At 36.3% G+C, this 17,070-nt stretch overlaps 1 protein-coding gene across 11 annotated transcripts in view; it reads left to right on the forward strand.

The window, feature by feature from the left end:
• Nucleotides 1-17,070, forward strand: part of ZNF568 (zinc finger protein 568) — an 84,034-nt gene that overhangs the window by 24,193 nt on the left and 42,771 nt on the right. For 10 of the 11 annotated variants that reach the window (XM_042968915.1, XM_042968916.1, XM_015544094.2 and 7 more), the window contains 3 exons: nt 7,823-7,949; nt 8,199-8,294; nt 12,702-15,096. In XM_042968915.1, the coding sequence (XP_042824849.1) occupies nt 7,823-7,949; nt 8,199-8,294; nt 12,702-14,287 (1,809 nt within the window). In that variant the 3' untranslated portion in view covers nt 14,288-15,096. Of the gene's footprint in view, nt 1-7,822; nt 7,950-8,198; nt 8,295-12,701; nt 15,097-17,070 lie in introns of those variants that run through there. The other variant, XM_015544093.2, reaches the window with a different exon arrangement.

Here is a 17,070-nt window from a genome sequence, read left to right on the forward strand (position 1 = left end):
CTTCCTTGTTGATTTTCTGTGTAGATGATCTGTCCATTCATGTAAGTGGGGTGTTAGAGTCCCCTGTCATTATTGTATTATTATCAATTAGTACCTTTATATTTGTTATTAACTGTTTTATGTCTGGGTGCTCCCATGTTGGCTGCATAAATATTTACAATTGTTATATCTTCTTGTTGGATTGTCCCCTTTATTGTTATATAGTACCCTTTTTTGTCTTTTATTACAGTCTTTGTTTTAAAGTCTAGTTTTTGCATTATAAGTATCACTACTCTGGTTTTCTTTTTACATCCATTTGCATGATAAATATTTTTCCATCACCTTATTTCCAATATGCAAGTGTCTTTAGGTCTAAAATGAGTTTCTGGGCATCTGGTTGGCTCAATTACGTGTCTGATTTCAACTCAGGTCATGATCTCACAGTTCATGGGTTCAAGCCCTGCATCAGGCTCTATGCTGACAGCTCAGAACCTGGAGCCTGCTTCAGATTCTGTGTCTCCCTCTCTCTCTGCCCCTTCCCCACTTGTGCTCTCTCTCTCTCTCTCAAAAATAAATATTAAGAAATAAATGAATCTCTTATAGATAGCATATAGATGGGTCTTGTTTTTTTTTTTTTTTTTAATCCATTCTGTCACCTTGTGTCTTTTGATTGGAGCATTTAGTCCATTTACATTCAAAGTAATTATTGAAAGATATGTATGTATTGACATTTTATCCCTAGTTTTGTGGTTGTTTCTGAAGATTTTCTCTGGTGCTTTCTTGTCTTTCTTTCATGGTTTGCTGGGGTTTTTTACTGATACATTAGGTTTTCTTTTTTCTTTACATATTCTTTACATATTTATTAGTGGTTTTTGATTTGTGGTTACCATTAGATTTGTATATAATTTCTTCTGCATGTAGCAGTCTATATTACATTGAAGATCATTTAAGTTTGAATTCATTCTTTATTCCTCTCCTTCCCATGTTTTAGATATATGGTAGTCATATTTTACAAACTTTTATTTTGTGAGTTCCTTGACTAATTTTTTATAGAAACATTCACTTTTACTGCTTTTGTGTTTCCTATCTTCATATTGTCATTTTTGGTCTTTCCTTTCTACTCAGAGTCCCCTTTAATATTTATTTCTTCCAGGGCTTGTTTAGGAGTCATGAATTCCTTTAGTTTTTGTTTGTCTGGGAAACTCTATCTCTCCTATTCTGAATGATAGCTTTTCTGGATAGAGTATTCTTGGCTACATCCATTCAACACTTTGAATATGTCATGCCACTCCTTTCTGGCTTGGAAAGTTTCTGCTGAAAAATCCACTGATAGCTTTATGGGGTTTCCTTTCTATTTAACTATCTTCTTTTGTCTTGCTGCTTTTAATATTTTTTCTTTCTTACTATATTTTGCCAATATGATTACAATGTGTGTTGGTGTGGATCTGCTTTTGTTGATTTTGTTGGAGGTTCCCTGTACCTCCTGAATCTGGATCTCTGTTTCCTTCCCCACATTAGAAAAGTTTTCACCTATTGTTTCTTTAAATAAATTCTCTGCCCCCTTTCCTCTCTCTTCTTCTTCTGGGACTTGTATGATACAAGTGTTACTAAGTTTGATGGGGTCACTGCATTCCCTAAATGTGTTCTCAGTTTGCTTAATTCTTTTTTTCCTCTTTTGTTCAGCTTGATTACTTTCCATTATTCTATCTTCTAGGTCATCAATTTGTTCCTCTGCATTATCCAGCCTGCTGTTCATCCCACCAAGTGTGTTTCCCATTTTGTTTTCTGAGCCCTTTATGTCTGCTGTATTATTCCTTTTCTCTGTATTAATAGTCTCACTGATGGTCTCCACTCCTGGTCAGATCCAGTGAGTATTGTTACGATCATTGCTTTAAATTCTCCATCAGGCATGTTACTTATATCTGTTTGCTTAGATCTCCAGCCGTGGCCTTGTCCTGTTCTTTCATTTGGGACAAATTTCTCTGTCTTGTCTTGTCTTGTCTTCTCTTCTCTTCTCTTCTCTCAAGTCTCTGTGCCTGTTGCTGTGTGGTAGAAGGGTCAACTACATCTCTTGTTCTTGAGGGTAATGGCTTTATGAAGAAGAGGTCCTGTAGTGCCCTGCTATATAGAGTCCCCTGTTTCCTGACACTTGTTGCTTCTGGGAGTATCTCCAATGTGTGCTGCTTAGCTCTGCTGTTGTGTCCAAGCTGCTTTATCTTTCAGGCAAGTTGTCTGCAGAGGCTCTCTTTGCCTGTTATGGGCAGCGTTTGGGCCCTGGCCTGAATGTGGTGCATTTTAACTGGGTGTGCTCTGGTCTGTTTGTGAAATGAGACCTGTTGCCACTGCCATGGGAACCAAGGCCTCATAGTATTTCCAGGTCAGGAAATACAGTGTTGGCAGGGATTTGAGCTGGTCTTCTGTGGGGGAAAGACCTCCCAAACTGGGACTGAGGCAAGTGTAACTGGGAGGGGCATTTCTTCTGGAACAACAAAGGGAAAACTTGGTGTACACAAGTTAGGTATTGACTGTGGGCACTCTAACAGTTTCTGCAGGTGGCCCTGTGCTTATGCTGATGGGTGCTGGAGGGAGATGGTGTCAGCTAGTTCCTTTGTTCCCATGTGGGTCTCTCCATGAACACTGCCTTTCTGTGACACACTCCAAGATGAGCAACTAACCTCCCCACTGTGTGCCCCAGGCACTCTTCAAATCACTATTTCCACACCGTATGTCAGTGGGATGTTTGCCCTGCCTTTTCTCCAAGAATAGCTCCAATGTCCTCCAAGCTCTCGCAAGGCCAAGCTCACGAACCTTTAAAAGTCTAGGCTTTGGGGCGCCTGGGTGGCTCAGTTGGTTGTGTGTCCAATTTCAGCTCAGGTCATAATCTCATGGCTCATGTGTTTGGGCACCGCATCGGGCTCTGTGCTGACAGCTGGGAGCCTGGAGCTTGCTTCGGATTCTGTGTGTCCCTCTCTCTCTGCCCCTCCCCCACTCATATTTTCTCTCTCTCTCTCTCTCTTTCTCTCTCTCTCTCATTCTCTTTCTCTCTCAAAAATAAATAAACATTAAAAAATAAAAGTATAGGCTTCAAGCCCTGTTGGTTGCAAGAACTCATGAAATTTGGGCCCTTTAACTTCCCAAGCCAATTGCTGTGGGTGATTCATTTTCCCCATGTGCTCCCCTGTGTGCTAGTCTTGTCTCTCTCCCTTCTCCATTACTGTAGTGCCCTCCCCACTGCAGGGGATATAATCTGTTTCTCTCCCATACTGTGTCTCCTCATTTCCTACTTTTTCTTTGATGTGGCCTCTTTACTTTTAGTTGTGGAGCTTTTTCTGCCAATCTTCAGATCTATTTCTGGAGTATTTTAGGATGATTTGATATTATCTAATTGTATTCGTGGGACCATGCTAGCCTAGGGTCCTCCTACTCCACCACCATCTTCCTTTGTATCCAAAAAATATATATACCATTCTTTCTTTAATCATGATTTCCTTTAACTGTGTCTGTAATGGCTGCTCTGAAGTCTTAGTGTGTTAAACCTGACATCTGAGCCCTCTCACAGGCAGTTTCTGTTGCTTGCTTGTTTTCAGTGTGTGGATTTCCCTCTCCTGTTTCTTTTCCTGTTGTAATTTTTTGTTAAAAACTGAACATTTAATCCGTATATTGTAACAATTCCGGATACTGATTCCCATCTCTCATTTTCTAACAGTTGTTTTGATTTTTGTTTACTTATTTGTTTAGTGACTTGCCTATATTATTTTAGTGAAGTCTGTTTCCTCTGTAGTGTGACACTTTTGGGATCACATCTCAGAGGATATATAGCCTTGGGCATGTACAAAGTCATTCTAGGATGATGATGATGGTTTTAACAGGGCTCTCTTTATCCATTTCCTTTTTTTTTTTTTTTTTTAAACTATCTGCCTTGTTTGGTATCACATCTACTGACAACTGGTTGCTTTATTGTTTTTGACACTGCCTGGAACATAAATTGCTCCACCTTATGAATTCAGGCAGGGGTAGTTTTTGAGGCCAGGCTTTGAGGTTTCTTCTGACTTCTTTAATTGTCTTTTTCCTGATTGTCTCTGTGAATGACCTATGCATTACCTTGTTTTCTTAATTAAAAGGAGCTACCTGCCTCCTCGTAATTGCTTACCACCAAAATCTCCTGTTTTGGAGTATGACCTTAATCTTGAACCTTGCCCACTATTTCAAATAAATTAATTTGCTCTTTAGAGAGCTTTCAAGTTCTTTGTGCTTATGAGCTGCCTCTCCCCCTGGATAAAATTTTCAGCCACCACTCTGGGCTCTTAGTGAGATGGCAGCCTCTGGTCTTCTTGACTTGCCTGTCTTGAGTTGCTCTGTCCTAAAAGTAAACTGGGATATGGACAATTGATATTCCAGTATTTCTGGCCTGCCACTCCTTAGATAAAGGATCCACTGACCTCTTGGCCGGAAACATCAGGAACTTAGCCTCTTCAACTTGGAGTTGAATGGAGTGAGGATGCTGAGCTTCTGTCCTTCCCAATGAGATACCATATCCATAGATTGGTAGCTGAGGAGAGAAACAGCCCTATCTTCTTAGCCATACCCAACCAGATGGAACTTCTGTCAAGCTGAGCTGGAGTGAGGAGAGGGAAGGAGCATATGTGGCTTAAATGTCACACACTATCGCAGTTTTTAACAAGTTTTAGTAGATTTTCTTGAATAATGGTTCATTGCTTTATGCCCTTAGGACAATTTACAGAGACTTAAAGTCTAGAAACAAAAGCAAAAAACCTTTTCACCAGTTACATTTGTTTTACTGGCAAACATCCACAGAGTACCTCATACTGCTATCCTAAAGTAGAATTTCTCTCAAAACTTGGCACTCTTTTATTACATGTTCTTTTTGTATCCCAAGTTTAGATTATTGTATTTTATTATTTTTCTTGATTTAGGCTTGACAAGTATTTGTCTAATTTATTAAAATGATCAAGGTATCTGTTTTTGGCAAGGGAACAGATTTGTATATATGTGTAATGTGTAATATATATTATATATATATATTATAATTTTTAAGTGTAAAATTGTCTTTACATTTACTGACTCAACATACCAAATAATTTACTCCAAAGGTACTTTAATGATTATTCCCTCAGTCTTCACCTAAAATCTTAAATACTAGTTTTTGTAAGTTCATTTGGCTAGTTTGGCTAATAAATATTGGGTAGTGGCAGTAAAAATATTTTACGTCTGCTTTTGTTCATAGATTGATTAGTGAAACCATTGCACCAGAAGCTAGTTTTCTACATCTGATTTTGTCTTCAGTCTTCTTTTCTACTGCTCAATCTGACTCCTGTCTGCTTCTCCAAATCAGGATGATGTCCCCTCATCACTGGCCTTGATTTTTTTTTTCATGTTTACTTATTTTGAAAAAAGCGAGAGTAAGTGAGTGGGAAGAGGGGCAGAGAGAAAGGAGAGGCAGAATCCCAGGTCACCTGGGTAGCTCAGTCAGTTAAGCGACCAACTCTTGATTTTGGTTCAGGTCATGATCTCACAGTTCACAAGTGTGAACCCCACATCAGTCTTTGTGCTGACTGTGTGGATCCTGCTTGGGATTCTCTCTCTCTCCCTCTCTCTTTGCCCCTCCTGTACTTTCTCTCTCTCTCTCTCTCAAAATAAGTAAAATAAACTTTAAAAAAAAAAAAAGAGGAGAAAGAGAATCCCAAGCAGGCTCCATGCTAACACTGTGGAGCCTGATGTGGGGCTAGATAGAGCCCACAAACCATGAGATCATGACCTGAGCCGAAATCAAGTCAGATGCTCAACTGACTGAGCCATCCAGGCACCCCTGGCGTTTGTTTTGTTTTGTTTTTTAATATTTATTTTTGAGAGAGAGAGACCCAGCGTGAGCAGGGTAGGGGCAGAGAGAGGGGGACATAGAATCTGAAGCAGGCTCCAGGCTCCAAGCTGTCAACACAGAGCTTGACACGAGGCTCAAACCCACAAACTGTGAGATTATGACCACAGCCAAAGTCAGATGCTTAACCGACTGAGCCACCCAGGCACCCCTGATTTTTTTTTTTTAGTCATGATATTTGTCCTGTAGCTTCCCATCACTAGTGATTTCATATGCTTTCAACCTCAGCAAGAGAGGTTTCAAGTGTATGAGTTCTTGTGTGTCCAGTTGTCTGTCTTGAATCAGGAATATTTGTGGGTTTCTGAGTCTCCTACTGAGTTGGAGAAAAAATGTAGTGTATGGGTAAGAACATGGGCTTTGCTGTCACACTTATTGGCCTGAAATCCCAGCTCTCCCATGTAAGTAGCTTTATGACCCTGGGAGTTACTCATAACCCTGGTTTCTTTACTTTTTGTTTTTATTTTTATATTTTTAAAGATTTTATTTTTAATTAATCCCTACACCTAACATGGGGCTTGAATTTACAACCCTTAGATCAAGAGTTGCATGCTCTACTGACTGAGCCAGCCAGGCGCCCCTCCTTATTTTTTAAATGGATAATAATAGTACCCACTACATGGTAGTCTTGTAAGGGGAATTTAAAAGTTAATATAGCTAAAGAAGTTATTATAGTACCTGGCAAATAATAACTACTCAATAGTTGACAGCGATGATAATATTGATGGTAGTAATGATCATAGATCATAGAGACAGTTTCTTAGAAACATCACAATCTAGCCTTTGGTGATTTTCTTTTCTATTTCCCATTTTGTCTATCGATCATTTGTACTATTTCTTGAATAAATTTTCCCAAATGTGGGATATATGTGCTTTTTGTTCTCAGAGTCTTTGCAGATAAAATATTTTTCCTTATTTCCTTATTTGAATTTTGAAGTTTTTAAGTAAGGAGGAAGAGTTAGACATATGTAATCAAGTAACATTCTTTTCCAGAAATTTGTCATTTGTTTCTTGGCTTCTTTTACATCACAGTCATGGTTTTAATTCTCATCTGCTGATTGTAAATAAAACAAACAAGAAACAGGGTCGCCTTGGTGGGTCAGTTGGTTAAGCATCTGACTTCGGCTCAGGTCATGATCTCACAGTTCATGAGTTCAGGCCCCACATTGGGCTCCCTGCTGTCAGCACAGAACCCACTTTGGATCCTCACTCTCCGTCTATCTCTGCCCCTCCCCACTCATGCACATGCTCTCTCTCTCTTCCTCTAAACATAAATACACTTTTTTTAAAAACAATAAAACAAGAAACACAAACCTGAGTCCCTTTGATGCTTAACTGTTGATTCTGTCCTTGGCCCTTTACCCACTATGTATGTTCTCTACAACTATTCCTATCCTTCAGCCATGGATTCAGCTCTCAATTTTAGGTTGATGGCTAATTCTCATGTTTTGTCATACCTCTAACTGCATAGTAGACCTTTCCATCTGGAAGTTCTGTAGACATTTCAAATTTTGCACCTTCAAATTTTCATACCTCTGCTCATTCCTCCTGCCTTATTTCTCTTCTGTCCCCACTTTCTCCATGTTCCTTTTCTCACTAGATCACACAATCACTTGGACAGGTTCTAAGATAGTTACCTGTAAGTCATGTGTAGTTCTTTCAATTCTGTCACAGATTCAGTACAAATCTGTGACCACCATCTTCAGTTTCATGCATAATAGATAATGAATGCTTAAGTTTGCTGACTCAATAATTAACACCTTACAGGATATTTCTACTGTGGGTTTTTTCCCCCTCACAGTGTAATACAAAATTAGGTAAATATGAAGCCTTAATATACAGTTGTAATGAACTCTGATCCCTGGATACTAGCTACATGAGTTCTTACATATTTTGACCACTGCATCTAATTTTGATGACTTCATATTAATTAGGATTGTGCGTTTACAGGAAACAGTGACGTTTAAGGATGTGGCTGTGGACCTCACCCAGGAGGAATGGCAGCAGCTGAAACCTGCTCAGAGGAACTTGTACCGGGATGTGATGCTAGAGAACTACAGCAACCTAGTCACAGTAGGTAAGGGTAGCTTTGCAATTTTACATAGAATTCCTTCCCATTTTTGAAATGTATGAAGATTTTAACTTGCCTTTTCTTCACATGATTGTATGTATTCATCTGCAGGGTGAAGCCTAATTACTTTGTCTCACTGTGGAAATTCCTTTCTCCTTATCCTTCACAGACCCTCAAGCCCCTAAGACTCAGCCCAAGGTGTGGATAGTTGTCTCCAGCATTAACATGCAAGTCCTTTGCTATTTCCTGTAATAGGTTATCAAGTCACCAAACCAGATGTGATCTTCAAGTTGGAACAGGAAGAGGATCCATGGGTGGTAGAGGAAGAAATGCTTGGGAGGCACTGTCCAGGTCAGTAAGTAAAAAAGCAGCTCTGAATGAGAAAGCCACACAACAATTGTTCATGGGGTTGACACCATTTCACATTTTCCAAGATTTTTTTTTTTCTTTAAGTTTATTTATTCTGAGGGGGAGAGAGAGAGGGTGAGAGAATCCCAAGCAGGCTCCACACTGACAGTGCATAGCTTGATGCAGGGCTCTAACTCATGAATCATGAGATCATGACTTAGCTGAAGTCAGACATTTAACCAACTGAGCCACCCAGGTGCCCCCCTTTGGCTAATTTTATACATTTCCTGCTCCAGATGTTGAAATAGCAATTTCTCTAGAAATGCCTGCCTTCTTTAGTGGGAAATGATTTGGAGACCAAAATCCGGGCACAGTGCTTGCTCATTGCTTCTAGAGCTGGACAAAGCCAGGAAAAATACACTTTTTAGATAGAAAAAAATGTATGTGTTTATACTAATACATCCAATTCGAATTAAGGAGTATAGGGTTGTTACTTACCTTTTTTGTTTTGTTTTTGTATCTTTTATACTGAAAATATTGGCTCCTTATTGCATTAAAATATTTATTTGCTTAATCCATATATATTTCTCAACCTTGGCACTGCTGACATTTTGGCTAGATAATTCTTTGCTGTAGGGGACTATCCTATACATTGTAGGATGTTTATGTAGGGTGTAGAATGTTTAGCACCCTCTGTGGCCCTCTACTTATTAGGTGCTAGGAGCACCAATCCCCTTTCTCACCACTCCCCCAGTCATGACAGCCAAAAATGTCTCCAGACCTTCCAGATACTGCCAAATGTCTCTTGAGGCCCCAAACTGATCTCATATATATATATATATATATATATATATATATATATATATATTACATATTACATATATTACATATTATATATATTGTATATAATATTATATACAATATATATAAACAATAATACCATTATTACTAATGATTAAAAGACTACTAAATGTAGTTTAAGACTTCTTTGGTTGTATTTTTTTCTCGTTTATGATATAGTCAAACTACTGTGTTTAAAAAGTCACTTTAAAGGGACTAAGTGGCCCTAACTTGTATGTAGGTTTACTTGTTTCCATTTGTTTTCAATTTTTAAGAGTTATTTTTTCCTCTTTCTTTAGATTTAATTTTTTTAATTATGTAAAAATTTATATGATTCCAGTGTCAAAGCTATAAAACAAATCAGAGATGTCATGCTTCTTTCTATTCAGGATATATAAGTGAAAAGAAATCAATGTGCAGAACAGCATTTAGAATATGCTACTTTTTTTATAAAAAAGAGTGGCGGAGGCACGTGTGTTAGATATGTGTTACATGTATGTATGTGTATATACATATATGTTTAGTATATGTATAAATTAAAAGAATATAGGAATAACCTCAAAACTAATAAAAATGCTTACCTGTCAGGCAAGGAAGGAATCAGTGTTTCAGGGATAGGGTGGAATCTAGTCTTTTCTGAATATGCTGCTATTTGGTAATTTCCAATTATTATCAACTTGATATTAATGAAAGATGAGGTTTAGTACTCTTGCACCACCACTACCACTTCCCCTTTCCTTTTTCTCTGGATATAGATATATCACAATTTTTGGCTAACTTGATTTTCACTGCTTACTTTGTTCTTTTAGGTGATATATTGTTACTACTGAGCCAAGAAATGACTATTAATTACATATCCTTATATAAATTGCTGTCATTCCTAGGGTTACTATTTGCCCAATTTTTCTGTTTGCTTTGTTTTCTATATATTTTCTATATATTTTTTTTCTATATATTATATATATATTTTAATGAGACTCTCAAATCCTTGTTTAAGTAGGGAATCAATCAGTGTCATTAGTTTTTCTTATTTTGATGCATCAAAGGATAAAAAGGAAATTCCAAAAATTCTTGTAGCTAACAAATTTTTGATGCTTTTTGAGTAGGAGACTGTTGGATTAGAACCTAGGAGTTTTTTGTGGAGTTCCAAATGGCAATTATAGAATTCCAGTTGTGTGGGTCTTTTATTTTTAATCTTCTCATCTGCTACCTGGACGTAGATGCCAGCATTCATGAGGGACAAGCAACAGAAAAGGATTGGAGGGGCGCCTAGGTGTCTCAGTCATTAAAGTGTCTGACTTCAGCTCAGGTCATGATCTCATGGTTCGTGGGTTTGAGCCCCATGTCAGGCTTTGTGCTGACAGCTCAGAGGCTGGAGCTTGCTTCAGATTCTGTGTCTCCCTCTTTCTCGGCCCCTGCTCTGCTTGTGCTCTCTCAAAAATAAATAAACTTTATTTTATATATATATATGCATATATATATGTGCATATATATATATATATGCATATATATATGTGCACATATATATATGCATATATATATATGCATATATATGACATACTTATATATGTAATCATATATTATGTTATATTTATATTATATATGTATTATATATTTTTTATTATATATATTTGTATATATATAATATATAAGTATATATTATATATATGTAATATATATATATGTATTTTTTTTTTTTTAAGAAAAAGGATTGGAGATCTTACCATTCAACATATGCAAGTTTACATTATTCGTAGTTTTTTAGTATGAGGCTTCCTTTGCATCCGCTTTACTTGTTCCTAAGTCTAGAGCCTGTATAATTTATTTTCTCTAGGAAAAGTAAGCCTTCCTTTTCCTGATCAAGTGGTGGATACATGACCACTTCCTGTGTGGGGTGGGTAGGAGGTGGGAGGATATTGGTCACAGTTCAGTTACAGAGAAAAGAGCTCATTAGTAGCTAATTTAAGAAGGAAGGAATTTACATGAAGGTATTAAATGTCCTAGAGAACCTTAAGGAGGACTAAAGGACCAACTATAGGATAGGCTTTTTTAAAAAACAATTTTTTTAAATGTTTTTATTATTTTTGAGAGACAGAGTATAAGCGGGGGAGGGGCAGAAAGAGAGGGAGACACAGAATCCAAAGCAGACTCAGGCTCTGAGCTGTCAGCACAGAGCCCCTTGCAGGGCTCAAACTCATGAACAGTGAGGTCATGACTTTTGCAGAAGTCAGAAGCTTAATTGACTGAGCCACCCAGGTGCCCCAGAATAAGCTTTTAGGAATGAGTCTCAAAGTCCTATCAGAGAAGTCAGCTGTTAAGTGAGTTCCTTTCCCCACTTTGATCAAGAAATTGCTTTTCATGGGGCACCTGGCTGGTTCGGTCAGTGGAGCATGTGACTCTTGATCTCAGAGTTGTGAGTTTGAGCTCCATATTAGGAGTAAAGCTTACTTAAAAAAAAAAAAAAAAGAAAGAAGAAAGAAAGAAAGAAGAGAGAGAAAGAGAGAGAGAGAGAGAGAGAGAGAGAGAGAGAGAGAGAGAGAAAGAAAGAAAGAAAGGAAGGAAAGAAAGGAAGAAAGAAAAAGAAATTGCTTCTGATTGAACAAGGAAAATGCCTTGACAGCTATGAGCTTCAGAACCCTACCACTTCTGTTGTAATATCATAGGTAAAATGCCCACTTTCATTACTCTTTTAATTTATTTCTGAATTTAAATGTATAATTAATTTAAATCATATTCAGAACCCTATATGCAAGTGTTTCTAGGAAATGTAGTTCTAACTCACCCTCTGCAGGACAGAGAAACATAGTACGAGGTTGGAAAGATGTTACTTAAGTAAATCCATAATACTTGCCTCAGGGAGTGTAATTGCTCCCTAAGACTTTAAGTTAATCCTCTTCAGGCATCTTATCTCTGCTTTATGAGTACCTGAATCCTTTAATTTGTTCTCTTTTCCAGTGCTTTGTGGCCAAATTACTTTGTTACCTGACTTTTACATCTTAGTAGTACTTTAACTTCTTAGCCCTGCTATTAGTTGTCAGTTCCCTATATGCCTTTCATTTCCATTCTTTTGTTGAAATCTCTTGTTTACCTTCTTTATACTCGTTTTTTTTTTTCCTTGTGGGTTTGACCTTTAATTCTTTTACTGTCATTTTGATAGATTTTTAGGGAGAAGGGAGAAATAAACATATATATTCAATCCACTGTGTTTAACCACAAGTTTTACTTTCATCCTCTGGTCATTTTGACTCTCTATCCAGTCATTTATATATTCACCCTTTCATCTTAATTATTCTGTTCATGTTACTGATTTCTGCATTATATAAGCACACTTTTAAAATCAATCAAAGCTACTTAGGCCTATCAGTGTCAGTTTTCTCTCCATAATATTTTCTATCGGAGTTAACCCCTTAAAACTTAAAAACTAGGGACATTTGTACTTTGGATTTCTTTCATATTGGGAGACTAGAGTCAATATCAAAGACCAACTCTGTAGTAGCAAATTTCTGAAATGTTATTAATAGTATAAAGCAGAAAAATTCAAAAGTAATAATTTTTGGTCCTCCATTTTAGAAGTTTGGGAAGTTGATGAACAACAGATCAAGAAGCAACAGGAAGCACTTGTGAGGAAAGTCACATCCATCTCCAAGAAAACTCTGATTAAGGAAAATGTCATTGAATGTAAAAAAGTTACAAAAATATTTCCTTTGAACTCAGATATTATTACTTCAAGACCAAACTTCTATGAATGTGACTCATTTGATAAAGATTTGGAACATAATTTAGACTTACTTAGTTATGATAAGGACTGTATAAGAGAGGAAAATTATGAATATAATAAATACAGGAAGCCATTTTACTCTTGCTCATCCCATGTTCTAACCCCCTTTAAGTGTAATCAGTGTGGACAAGACTTCAGTCATAGATTTGACCTCATCAGACATGAGAGAATTCATGCTGGAGAGAAACCCTACGAGTGTAAGGAATGTGGAAAAGCCTTCAGCAGGAAGGAAAATCTTATTACACATCAAAAAATTCATACTGGGGAGAAACCATATAAATGTAATGAATGTGGAAAAGCTTTCATTCAGATGTCAAACCTTATTAGACACCAGAGAATTCATACAGGGGAGAAACCTTATGCATGTAAGGATTGTTGGAAAGCCTTCAGTCAGAAATCAAATCTCATTGAACATGAGAGAATTCATACTGGAGAAAAGCCCTATGAATGTAAAGAATGCGGAAAATCCTTCAGCCAGAAGCAAAATCTTATTGAACACGAGAAAATTCATACTGGGGAGAAACCTTATGCATGTAATGAATGTGGTAGAGCCTTTTCTCGAATGTCATCTGTTACTCTACACATGAGAAGTCACACAGGGGAAAAACCCTATAAATGTAATAAATGTGGAAAAGCCTTCTCTCAATGTTCAGTGTTTATTATACATATGAGAAGTCATACAGGTGAGAAACCCTATGTATGTAGTGAATGTGGGAAAGCATTCTCTCAAAGTTCATCCCTTACTGTACATATGAGAAATCATACAGCTGAGAAACCCTATGAATGTAACGAGTGTGGAAAAGCCTTCAGCAGAAAAGAAAATCTCATTACACATCAGAAAATTCACACTGGAGAGAAACCGTATGAATGTAATGAATGTGGGAAAGCTTTTATTCAGATGTCAAACCTCATTAGACACCAGAGAATTCATACTGGTGAGAAACCTTATGCATGTGCAGTATGTGGGAAAGCCTTTAGTCAGAAATCAAATCTCACTGAACATGAGAAAATTCATACTGGAGAAAAACCTTATCATTGTAATCAATGTGGAAAAGCTTTCAGTCAGAGACAAAATCTCCTCGAACATGAAAAAATTCACACTGGAGAGAAACCATTTAAATGTAATGAATGTGGTAAAGCCTTCTCTCGAATCTCATCCCTTACTCTTCATGTGAGAAGTCATACAGGAGAGAAACCTTATGAATGTAATAAATGTGGAAAAGCCTTCTCTCAATGCTCATTACTTATTATACATATGAGAAGTCATACTGGTGAGAAACCCTTTGAATGTAATGAATGTGGGAAAGCATTCTCTCAAAGAGCATCCCTTTCTATACATAAGAGAGGTCATACAGGTGAGAAACGCCGAGTGTACTAAATGAGGGAAGGCCTTTTCTTAAATTCAACTCATGCTTTACTTAACTTTTGAAATACATTGGTGTAAATTCAAAACAACCAAGATCTTTATGGAAAAATTATAAAACTTTATTGGAGGGCATAAGACTTGAATAAATAGAAATACCATGTATAGAGGTGGAAAAACTCAATATCATAAAAATGTCAGTTCTCCAAAATGAATCTATTGACCTAATATAGTACCAAACATCTAACAAGAATTTTCTAGGATCTTTACAAAATGATTCTAAAATTCATGTGAAATGGAAGTCCCTGGATTGCTGAGATGATTTTGAATAAGAACAGCAAGGACCCATCTTCTACCATATATTACACAAAAGTTATGGTCACTAAATAGTGTGTGGTATCAGAGCATGAATACATAAGCAGATTTTACAGAATAGAATGCCTAGGAATAAGTCAATGAATATATGCAAACCTGGTGTATATTATACATAACAATGAAATCATGAATCAATAGAGAAATGACAGCCAATAAAATTTGTTGGAGTATTTGGTTCTCCATATTGGGGAAAATAAAACTACATGCAATCTTACAATATATAAAGAAAACAGAATTCCAAAGGATTTGAACACTGGAATGTGAAAAGCCAAACTGAAATTCTTGGGAGGAAATACAGAATGTTGTCTATGGTTTTGAGGCAGCGAATCATTTTTTTAAAAGGCAAAAGGACCCTGCAGTTCCATTTCTGTATATTCATCATAAAGAAACAAATATGCGTAAATATATATATGTATATATATATGTGTGTGTGTATATATATATATATATATATACACACTAAATTATGGATGAGGTAATGGATAATAAAATGTGATATAGTCAAATAATGGAATAGTATACAGCAGTTAAAAGCAATAGACTAGATCTGTATTTTGTAACATGGATAGTTATGTAAAACAATGTTGAGTGGAAAAAAAATCAAAATCCTCAAATGAAACATTGTGTAATGACATTCATATAAATTGGAATTAAATCATAAAGAACAGAACTATGTTTTTATTATTATTGAAATATGTATGTATGTAAAATGGACTAGAAGGGTACATACCAAATTATTATTAGTATTTTCTCTGGCAGGGTATTGATCAAAGGGGACTTTTAGCTTTATTTGTAATTTTTATGCCTTAATAAAGATCGAGAGCATATAAATCTTAAAAATTAATGATTTGCAGTGGCAATATGGATGGCTTGTCTTAATGGTGTTTTTGTAGTTATTTCTCAGACCTTACGGCTTAGGGGAAGCCTGTGCCCATAGAAAAAAATGTTAGGATAGATCCATATGCCCTATCAGACACTGAGCTATTTTATCAAAAATATTTCCAGAAAATTAGTAATTGGAAGTGATAGTCCTATTTACTATACAATATGAAATTAGCATACTTTATCAATCTTATGTTTTTTTTTTTTACATTTTAACATTTCTAAAATTGTGATTCATTTTTTTACCAATTATGTTTTAGACTTAATTCTTTATTAAAATTTTGAAAATCAGATGGGAGTATGATAAATCAAGTATGACTTTATTTACTATTTTAGGGCACTATGGTCTACTAATGATTCCTTCTCTCAGTATATCTTGCATTATTTGGCAACAGGTTTGTTGGATTCATAGCTAACTAATTAGTAATATATTTAGAGTCAATATGGAGAAAATAACATTTTCCTGAGAATTGACTCTGTGACCAGTTTTCTTGCCCTGTAGGTTTCCATAAAACCAGGACAAACATTAATATCATAGGTAATCATTACAACATTTTGAAATGAGAAAGCCTTTTATTTTCTTGAGATGGCCATAAACAATTATGTAACATTGCTTCACTCTTAACCTACAGATTATTTTATTCCTTTCATAACCCTTGATTTATATGACCTATCTTATTTTGGTTGGAAATGGTAGTGGTCTAGACCCTGAACAGTAAAAACATAGTTCCTATAAAAGGATTTCATTCTCTATAATCTATAATAATATATGAACCACCCCTTAAGGTAAATGTTTTGTTATGCCATCTCACAATATAACTAATATATAGAAAATCATTGGTGCCTTTTTAAAAGGGAGATTAGAATAGGAGCTATTAAAAGTGAACTTTAGCATTGAATGCTTGAATATCAACTATATTTGTTCGAGGGTGATTTCACAAAAGAAAACCTCAAACTAAAGTAGTGATATACAAACATGACCGTTTCACTTTTGACTTTTATTAGCTACTTTTAAAGATTGACACTGACTTACATTTGTAAATTGCAGGGACCAATTTTCATGAAAACAACAATTTACCAAAATTTAAGTATCTAAAGGAGTATTGTCATTTCAGAGTCTCTTCTTCATTCCTTTTTTTTTTTTTTTCTTTTTTTAAGTGTTTATTTTTGAGAGACGGAGCACAAGCAGGGGAGGGGCAGAGAGAGAGGGAGACACAGAATCCGAAGCAGCTCCAGGCTCTGAACTGTCAGCACAGAGGCGGGGCTTGAACACACAAACCATGAGATCATGACCTGAGCTGAAGTTAAACTTAAGTTTAACTTAAACTTAAGTTAAACTTAAGTTAAGCTTAACTGACTGAGCCACCCAGGCACTCCCATAGTCTCTTCTTTAGTAGGTTTTATGCTAAGTCCAGTTTTGCCAGCATACCTAATTTTTGTAGACTCGTTTTTTAAAAAATAGTTTTCAAAGTTCATGTGTTATCTACATAACAAAACCTGTGTTTGATGAGTATGTGCAGAAATTAGAACCCTTGTGCATT

Source organism: Panthera tigris, chromosome E2 (genome assembly GCF_018350195.1).
Source record: "Panthera tigris isolate Pti1 chromosome E2, P.tigris_Pti1_mat1.1, whole genome shotgun sequence".
Classification (NCBI taxonomy): Eukaryota; Metazoa; Chordata; class Mammalia; order Carnivora; family Felidae; genus Panthera; species Panthera tigris.